Source organism: Nematolebias whitei, chromosome 11 (genome assembly GCF_014905685.2).
Source record: "Nematolebias whitei isolate Nwh7 chromosome 11, NemWhi1, whole genome shotgun sequence".
Lineage (NCBI taxonomy): Eukaryota > Metazoa > Chordata > Actinopteri > Cyprinodontiformes > Rivulidae > Nematolebias > Nematolebias whitei.
Genome location: NC_056508.1, coordinates 2,139,734 through 2,149,982, shown reverse-complemented (window position 1 = coordinate 2,149,982; position 10,249 = coordinate 2,139,734). Strand labels below are relative to the sequence as shown.

Sequence of the window (10,249 nt, the reverse complement as noted above, 5' to 3'; positions counted from 1 at the left end):
CAAGAGGGCACTGTAAGTGACGCTTCAACAAATGAACCTATTTTTGAAACATTTGGCCCAACTGGTTCAAAGCCCCTTCTCAACTGGTTCAGTGCTTCATACAGGCTTCATTTGCTCATGTGTAGGTGGTGGTCTTCAGGCAGGCAGGGCCAGGTGGCAGGATGACTGTCGGCCAGCACCTCACACAGCGGATCATGGCGACAGAGTGTGGGATGTTGCTTTGTGAGATCAATCCTCCTCAAGGAGTACCACTGAAGAGACGACAGGGAAGGAGATCTAGTGGACAATTACAAGTCCATAGCTTATTATTTTTTTATCTAAAACGACATCGGCTCATAATGTAGACATTTTTATAACAAGAAATATTAACACAAAGTTTTTTATTCACTGTCGTGTCTAAATAACACATTTTTAAAATAAACTCATAAAAGTTTGAACGTTATTGTTTGCTTGACTTGATGAGCCCAAATAAATGGAACAAAATTACAAGTAAAACGAATGTGTAGTTTCCGAGTCGCACGTGAAGGCACCACGAGCTGTGGTTGGTTGCGTTCAGGGGCCGTGAGTGAGCGCCTCGCGCGTACAACAGAAGACACGGACAAGTGCCAGCGGTCAGATATAAACATTACATTTTCAGTCTACTGGGGACCATATGCGATACTGTGCTGAACGAAAGCACATTTTTATTTTATACAAAAGTTTACACAGCCGTTATAGCTAAAGCAAAAAACATTTTTGGACTCGAAACTAGAGCTCGGTGTTTTCCTGGAGTGAGCTAGCTAGCCTGTTAGCTTAGCTCCCTCCTACATTTGTTGGGGTTTTGTCAGTCCGGATCGACTGGAGGCCCTCGGACTCCCGCCAGAACCGGCCCGGGAGTTACTTTACAGCCCAGCTGTCAGTCGTAGGCTCTTATAGAGCTCTTGGACGTTTAGTTTGATCATAAAGAGTGAGAAACAGCATTCTGCAGAACAAGGAAGTCTGAATGAATTTAGCTCGAGCGCTTAGCGGTCTTTTGCTCTTCGCGCGAGATTGTCCGTCCTATGAAATGTAAGGAGTGGGTTCGGTTCGAGCAGGATCCGGCTGTTCTGTAGGCTCGGAGCGGGTCAGGGTCGGTGTTTGTCCACAGCTCAGACTTGAGTCCGTGTGTTGGTCTGAAGGAAGGGTCCCGTCAGACCTGCTGAGCCGCAGTCCTCCACAGACCGAGCCCGACATGATTCCGGACAAAGCCCCGGAGGAAGACGTCTTCCTGGGGTCCCAGGACCTGAAGAGGGAGGCTCACGTCCCCAGCTTTGAGAAGTACAAGGAGCTCTACACTCGTTCTGTGCAGAATCCTGGAGGTAGGTCTACATCAGACCTGTGTCTGAACATGTTCAGAGTCAAGCTTCAGTTTTTGTTTGTTTCTGTACTTCCTGGTTCTTTTGGCACGTGTGAGCACGAAGTCCTTAAAAACCCAAATCACAGAAAGCTGCGGGTCTCACGCGCCTCCGTTTGCCTTCAAGAGCCAATAATGGGAACAAACCATGTATTTAGTAACATTTTAAGATTATTCTCGAAACATTGTTCTGCCATAATTATTTTCTGCCAACATTTAACAAATTATGTAGCTCGTTTCGACATAAAACCACATGTTGGTTCCTGAGTGGACTGACATGTCACTCGAGGTTTTCCAGGCTCCAGAACATGACAGGAAAAGGATCAGTATTCATATGTACTCTTGATACTGCAGACTTTGTTCAGTGTCACCACAGCAGCTTCCATGAAAATGAATCCGTTGTAGATCTACATCACTCAGTCTTTCTCAGAGCTTCATTACAACTCGTGTAGTGGTTGATCAGATACTTCTCTACAGAGAAACGAACACATCCACGCAGGTAAAGGTCAAAACATTGCTTTTGGTTTTGTCAGTGGTAGCTGGTGAATGTGATTTGGCACAGGTCGGTTGGAGAAGTGCTGCTGATTATTGAGTCTGACAAGATCGAAGCTATTACACATTTTAAATCTACTGTCGGGAGCAGAATGCATCAAACTGCAGAGCGCACGGCGAGTCAGATGACGAGACACGATGTGTAACAGTCTGAACGTGTGTCTGGTGTAACGTCACAGTTCTGTGCCCCGCGACCTCACTTCAAAACAAGCGGAAGAAATGGATGGATAACAATTAAGGCTCTATTATTTGTTGTAGTTGTAGTTGCATTTTTTTACAGTAACGTAATTTCATGACAGATGAATCAAGGGCAGGTGCATGGCACGGTGGCACAACTGGTAGAGCTGCTGCCTCTCAGCAAGAAGGTTGTCGGTTCAAATCCTGGTCCAGGGACCTTCTGGGTGGAGTTTGCATGTTCTCTCTGTGCATGTGTGGGTTTTCTCCAAGTACTCCAGTTTCCTCCCACAGACCAAAAACATGCATGTTAGACTGATGGTGACTCTGAATTATCTCTAAGTGTGAGTGAGAGACTGAATGGTTGTTTGTCTCGTTTGTCTCCATGTGTCCCTGTGATGGACTGGAGACCTGTCCAGGGTGTCCCCTACCCCACATTCACTACATTGTCCTTTCATGGCCGTCAAAACGCATTAAATCCTTGCTTCTGCTGCATTCTGCATTATTCAGACAAGGACATGCTCTGACATGTCAGACATTTTGGGATCTCACCTGTTTGGGTCATCGGCCGCGCGTCCGCTGAGTGCAGCGGCTGAATGAACATCCATTTGGGCTGGTGGATCGCTGCCTGGCAGTACAGTCCCATCTGAAGCTTTTCTTACCTCTTTCAAGGCCGGTCAGCGAGCAGTCAAATGGCTGCGTGCGGCTGGTGATTGTATGGCAAGCCATGTTGCCATACATTTGGATCATCAGTCACACGCATCCACAATCAGAAGCCAGACCGGCCGCACATAAAGCACATTATTATGGCCCAGCCCTAGTCTGGGGGACAGCTTAACTGTCTCTTCACTACTAATTAATTATTCTTAAAGCTAGTTCAAGCACAAAGAATATTAATTTTTTAAATACAACGGATTATTTCTTTTTCGAGTTAAATTTCTGCCATGTGATGAGATAACTGTGAGGATTGTTTAATCAGTGACATGAGACGCCATTTTATCTTTGACCCATCACAATAAATGCGGTCATTTATTTAACAGAATCAAAATTTAACATCAAACATGTACACATTGATTTGCTGATCTGGTTCTGATTAATAAACTTGGCACGCTTTACTAACAAGACAACAGAACATTACTGATTGAGGCATCTAGATTACTGGCAAAATAAAAAGTTTAAAAGAAGGAATGAATAAGTTTAAAGGAAGATGGATGAAGGAAGATGTATGTTTGTTGACCAGAATTAGCACGCTTCTTCCAACACCAGCTCAAACCCCTGGTACACTCGTTGCGTGACAACTCGTTACCTTTACAGAGGATGAATCAGCTCCGGTACAGGGTCCATTTCAACGCTACCTTTCCAGCGTCTCCGGTCAGGGTGGCTGGGCATTGTCAGAAGTCCTGACGATTTACTCCGTCCAACAGACAAGCTTCCTTCGAAGTTGTAGGGCGTTACGCCCGGGTGAGTTCACAGCGAGGCGCTGTGACTCCGTCAGAGATTCCACTCAGAAGTGGAAGACTCCAGGAAGACTCCGGTCAAAGACTGAAGACTGACTAGTTCCACGAAGTTTTGACCTTTAAAGAGTCCTCACTTCCGGTCACTTGGTACTTCCTGATTGCTTGAAACGACCAGCAGGGGGGTGTTTCAGTGATGTCAGAGGGTTATTAAAAGTCAAGAGAGGCTGCAGGAATGTTTAGGAACGTTTAGTACAGACAGAGAAATGTTATGGCGAAGTGAGACAAACGCAGATGCCAGTTGAAGTTATTTACTGTCTGCTAGGTTTAAAAACAAGACACTTTGTTCTAATAACTTGCTTTCTGACTGTCTCTGACTTTCGACCGACATCACTACTCCTCATTCAGACAGAAGATCAAAATGCATAATTACTTTGTAAATAGACATTTAACTTGATTTCTAATTTAAATGAGGTTTAAAAATCATTAATATTGTTTCACAGTTGATTTAAATGAGTGGTTCACTTCAACATTTAGAAATGATATGAACTAAACACACTTTGATTATCAAGATATCTTAAAATAGTACTGATAATGTAAAAAAGAAGAGTGTTCTTTCAATTGATTAATTCAGGATACAATTAAATAGTCTCTTGATGAGATAATTTGTATTTCTGGATTCAAATCAATGAAATAACAGTTCCTGTCCCCTGAAGGTCTTCAGAGACAGGTTGTGGTCGGAGGCCTAGTTCACTACAACAAACACCCCCTCATCTCTGATCTTCTGCCGCCTCTCGTCCACCGACCGTTAATAAGTATATAAGCAATCAAAGCTTAATTAATAATGTCAGGGGTTTTGGGGGGTTTGGACCAGTAATTCCTGTTATTTCGTCGGGTCAGGTGGGGTTTGGAAATGATGGCTACGGGCTGGGGTCGGGTCAGATGCAACTCTTAACGCTGCTCAACAGCTCACGTCAAAACAGTTTACTTGGTGCAGCTGTCTTGGAACTGCAGCTCAGGCGGGTCCATAAACCAAGCAGGAACAGAAAATGGAGACTCGATTGGGTGATGCTGAGCTGATGCAAACGGATTCATTCATTCAACCGTTATTTATACAGGTTAGTCCCACTGAGCCGCAGGGACTCACGTCTGCAGAGAAGTGGCTCTAGTTTGTCGATCTTGCAGTAGTAATTGTAATGCACCTATGTTTTGGTGAGGTGTGAACTGATGATTTCCCGTCCCATCACTTTTCCAGTTGGGCTGCCTGAGGTACAGTTCCTATGCAGCCCTGTCCCTGATCAAGGTCTTGTGCCCCCGATTTGTTCCAGGATGTAGATGAAAGGCAAATTGTTAAGGCTATCTGCTACTACATATTTTTCATGAGAGCACTTGTAATGTAGTAAAAAAAGGTTTTGTCATACATTTTGCACCCTAGATTAAAATGACATACTTTTTATACAACAAACATTTTTAGTTTTTTAGAAACAAATATCTGCCTCCTTTGTTTACTCTGTACTTAACAGTCAGATGGTTCCCTTTCTTACCAGCCTAATTCTTTTTCATAGAATTTTGGGGCGCTATAGCCGAGGACTTCTTTTGGAGGACCAAACACACGGGGCAGTTTCTGGACTACAACTTTGATGTGACCAAAGGAGAAATCTTTATCAAATGTATGGAAGGAGCCACCACCAACATCTGCTACAACCTCCTCGACCGCAATGTTCATGACAAGAAGCTTGCTGATAAAATTGCCTTCTACTGGTTAGTATGAAGCAGTGTGTGTGTGTGTGTGTGTGTCCTTGTTTATGCTACTTTGTGAGGCCCATTTTTCCAACTTATACTACATTGTGAGGACCAACTGCTCCTTATGGGGCCCAAAGCCCGGGCCCCATAAGAAGAAGTCCCGTTGGTGGGTTAGGGGCTAGGTTTAGGACTAAGGTGTGAATTGAGGATGTGTTAGGTTTAGGGTTAGGTATGTACTGGTAATGGTTAGGTTATGGATAAAGGTCATGGTTAGGCTATAGAAATGAATGAAAAATGAATGGAAGTCAATGCAAAGGCCCCACAAAGATAGCAAAACAAACCTGTGTGTGTGTGTGTGTGTGTGTGTGTGCCGAGTCCTACAATATCTCATGAATTTGTACTGGTCACCATCAGTGCAACAAGCAGTGATGGTGATATATTCATGCAGGAGTTTTGTTTCATATAACCCTCCCTTCATAGACCTGTGTTAGGTTGATTAAGGCTAAAACTAACGCACAGTCACTTATTTGAGAACATTTGAACAACCAAAGAGTTGTTCAGAAGCTTTAACGAGACATAAACTCGTGTTGCAGCAGCTCTGGGATGACATCAGGAGTCAGTATAAAGCTCTGTGTTGGTGTACTTAGTGGTGCTGGGAACACATGTGACTAACTTCCATGATCATGCCCTCATGTCACAGCTCACAACAGCTGTCCAAGGTGCAACCTGAACACAGAAAGGTTTGGAGCAACTTATTTTCTTAATTGTCACGGTCCTGGTGCACCGCAAAGCTGCACCAGCACAGAAGAAAGGTGTCACCACAGAAACTTCTTGTCCGTTCACTTAAAGTTTGAACTGGCTGCAGCTTGGCTAAGGCAAGAGAGAACTTTTTTTTATTTTTACAAAAGCAAACCTTTGATGTAGACTTCTTAGTGTGCTGCATCAAGCCATACCATCAACAAGGTCCTCATGAAGCAAATGAGTCGATCAACATGGAGCTTTTTACAGCAGGCTGAAGGCGCTTCACAGCGCAAATGTTAAAACCTTTTGATTCAGGCAGGCTTTTAATACCTACTGTCACTCAGGCATTTTTGTGTTGTTTTTATAGTTTGTTTTTTGCCCTGTGAATCACACAGTTTAGATTTAGAAAAGGCCCAGATCAGTGATGGAGCACATCATGAGCTAATCCAAAAAGACGGTTTGTGAGGGTGTAAGGCGAAACTTTCACAGCATCTCACTCATACAGGTAGGATGAATCAAGAATAAAGGTTTACTTTGTTGGCAAGTTGTGTTGGTCACCTGCATGCATCTAACTCAGGAAAGAAACTTCAAATTCACGACAAGTGAGCTTTCACTTGACTGCAGTTCCCTGCTCAGAGCAGATGACCGCTCTGCTGCAGAGTTCAGAATACTCGTGCGTGATGTGAAACAGATGCTTTGGCTGTAAAACAGAACTACTGCAATATGAAAATGTTAGTGCTATGATGTTTGATTTAAACAGATTTGTATTTTTAAATTGATTGTGTAGTTCGATTTGGTTCTACTCAGAAAACCCGTGGGTGTCCAGGTCTCATCACAGTAACCATTTCAGCTGCGGAGGAGCAAACCGCAGCACGAGAGGCCGTTCTGTACACAACCTCATCTTCTCCTGTCCTCGTCCAGCTCGCCTGACTGGGATGAGGACAAAGTGCTTCTTGGTTTGTGCCAGAAAGCCGATGAAAGATGACTCAGCACAGTATTTACTGGTGCGTGTGTGCATTAGAGTGATGCAGTAACGTAGCTGGAGCGGTGCCAGGCACTCCATTAATTGTAATGAATATGACCAGTTTTGTTACGAGCTCTAAGTAACCAAGCCACACTGGTGTGTGAGCACAAGTACATCCAAGACGTTCTACTAGCGGCTGCCTGAACAATGTACAAAAAGGTGTAGACACAAGAAACACGACTTGCTAGATTTGTCTGGGATGTGAAAGCAGGTATCCAGTGTAACTTTAAACACAAGTCAATCAAGTGTAAAAAGCTCTTAGTTCTAATCTAAGTTAGTACAGAAAGAAATAATTGTTTCTGCTCCTTACACCTGCTACTTATTAAATATATAGGTCTGTTCTGTGCATTTCTTTACTCTTTTATTTGCACAGAATAAGAATTACATGTGTGACATTATCTCAGGTACACACCGTGTTTCCCCGACCATCATACAAGCGGGCGCCCCACCCCGTCAACAGAGCTGAGCACCCGCCTGCCAAACTGAACTCCCCCTTCCCCGGCACTGACGTAGCGCCAAGCTAGTGGTGCGCAATACAGGCGCTCTGGCTAAAGAGCTCGAGGCAGTGCTCGTGCTGCCTCTTCTCATGCTGAGCACACACTCAACTGTCTGTACAAGCTGCACTCTGACATGTCTCTGTCTCTCCTGTCAACAAAAAGCATGGCTGAGAAGAGCACCCTGCCTGGCGAGTTAACGAGGGGAAACACTGGGTACACATGACAACAAACCTGAAAACCAACTGAATTCACCCAAACATTTGAAGCAGCAATTCAAATATTGGGGACAATCATTTGGCCACCACCGTGCACCCTTAAGATCCTCTGCTCCTTGTTCGTCAACCAACATTTCCCCCTTCCTTTTCTAACATCAGTTTGTTTCCATTTATTTATAGACTGATGCAGAGCGACACATCAGACGCTGGTTCCTTAAGAATGTGGCTGTATTTAATAATCTGGAGAGGCGGAGATGTCACATCTCATTTACTGCCATGTCTTAAAAGGGTTGTCTGAGAGAGAACTGCTGTGGGACCTTGAATTATGCTTCTGCAAGCTCATGTCTCCAGAAACTCTCGACAATAGCTCTGTTGTGACAAAACCAAGTTTATATTTGTCAGACTTCACAACAAATTTCGCAAAGATTTTTGTAACTGCTCTTGTGTTTTGGCTGAAACTAAAGATTAGAAAGTAGAGTAACCTGTTAGACCTCTCTGCTACGAAGATGAACTGCTAGATATATGTCATGCACTTAATATTATTTTCTATATTGTACACTTTTGAAGACACTTTGTTTTTATTTTTTACATAAAGGATGTTGGAGGAATAAAAGGTTTTCATTGTAACTTGTAAGGGATGGTCTAAACGTGAACACTCAGCCTGAGTCCATTCATCTTAATGCTGGTGTGTGCTTGTGCTGCACGGTCCTTGTTAAAATGAGATCATGGTTCCCGAACTTTGTTCAGATGTGCACCCCTTCAGACATCTGACCTCTAGCCAAGTACCCTCCCGTTAAAATGCTATGTAATAAACACTGCACATATCAAATAAAATCTTAAACAACTGTTCATTTTTCTCACCAAATGATATTTATTAATAAATATCAGCATTAATAAGCAACATGTTGAGCAACATGCTGAATCATCCAAACGTTTAACCTGTGTAGAATGTATATACCGGTGCTGTAAAACATTTATGGTGTGATAACTAACAGTTAAACTCACCACAGTTTGAATGAGAAGGCTGTGCTTGGAAGGACGCACTCAACTCTGTTGTGTTTGGCTTAATTTGAGACAGTCTGAGTCTTAAATCGTTCTTAACACTAAGTCTTGCTCTGTATTTTGTTTTCACATTTGTCAGCTGAGAATCCACTTTCACACAAGTACGTTGTAGCAAAGGGCATCCAAGTGTTCACAGCACGTTCGACCTGCGCAGGCTGTTCTGTGCACAGTCCCATCCAGAAATCCAGCAATGGCTTCTCGTGTTTTCGCATCCCGACAAGAAGTTGAGCAAAGGCTGCTTTGTTGTCAGGTGTTCCTTCAGCGAGTCACACCCATTGTCACACCCTTCTACTTTGTCCGTGCAATGATTTTGCAGAACACTAGATGGCAGCTTTTACTTGGGTATTATTGGGTTATGTAAGAAGGTGCCTCAGTCTGTTTATGTGCGAGTGCAGTCTGGCTCTTTCCACATTTTTTAATTTATTTTTTCAAATTTTCTTACGCACCCCCTCGTCCCTCTTGCGTACCCCCAGGGGTATGAGTACCCCACTTTGGGAAGTACTGCCCTACAAAACTTCATTTTACACAGGGTTTCTTCAGTATTGTTCGTTTCCATTTGAAGCCATAGTTATTTGTTTGATCCCTTCATACATCCATTTGATATCTCTTTAGAATTTCAGCGCAGTTCAGATTAAGATGGTTATTTAACTTTTTATGCTGACATTTCTTCTGAGTACAATTACAGTGTTTCCCCTAGATAACTTGCCATGGTGGGGCGATCATCTCATCCGTGATTTTTGTCATGCGGGGGGGTTGAGACGGATGGAGACACGTCCTAAGCTGCGCAGCGCGCAGTTTAAACTAACAGTTTTCGAGCAGGGTGTGTGAGAGGAGAGAGACAGAGACACATCTGAGCTGCGCGCACTGAACAGACAGTTTTCAAGTGGCGGGGGTGCGTTCAGCGTGAGGGTTCAGCACGAAGGAAGAGGCTGCCTTTAGCTTTGTAGCTAGCACACCTGCATTGAGAGCCGCTAGTTTAGCGTTACGTCAGTGCTGACAGGTGGTTGGGATGGGGGGTGGGGTTCGGTAGACGGGGCGCTCGGTTCTGTTGATGGGGCGGGGCGCCCTGCTTGTATAATGGTAGGGGAAGCACTGAATTAAATCGATCCCAATTGTTCTTGGACCACAGTGAGAACCAAGGTGATACATAATTGCTAGGAGGGATGGGGCCGATCTGGTATCGGCCTCTGATACCAGCATAATTTATGTATCGGATTTCTCCGATCCACCTGCCGATATTTCCGATCCATGATGCATGTTGGCTTCAAACTATGGAATGGATTTCCTGAACGGAGGCGTGTCTCATGAACCCAGAGTAATAAGACCCGCCCCACATTCAGGAAATCCAGTTCATAGTTTGCAGCAGCTATGTATTATGAAATTCTTTATCAAAAGGGCTCGTTGAACGGTCGGCA

The 10,249-nt window shown here is 44.0% G+C and overlaps 1 protein-coding gene across 3 annotated transcripts in view; it reads left to right on the top strand.

Annotated features, from left to right (window-relative positions):
- The first annotated feature begins 550 nt into the window (after positions 1 to 550).
- The window catches only part of acss2 (acyl-CoA synthetase short chain family member 2), a 224,371-nt gene continuing 214,672 nt past the window's right edge, over positions 551 to 10,249 (top strand). For all 3 annotated transcript variants that reach the window (XM_037684629.1, XM_037684628.1, XM_037684627.1), the window contains exons 1-2: positions 551 to 1,337; positions 5,118 to 5,313. In XM_037684629.1, coding sequence (XP_037540557.1) covers positions 1,211 to 1,337; positions 5,118 to 5,313 — 323 coding nt within the window. In that variant the 5' untranslated portion in view covers positions 551 to 1,210. The remainder of the gene's footprint in view (positions 1,338 to 5,117; positions 5,314 to 10,249) is intronic.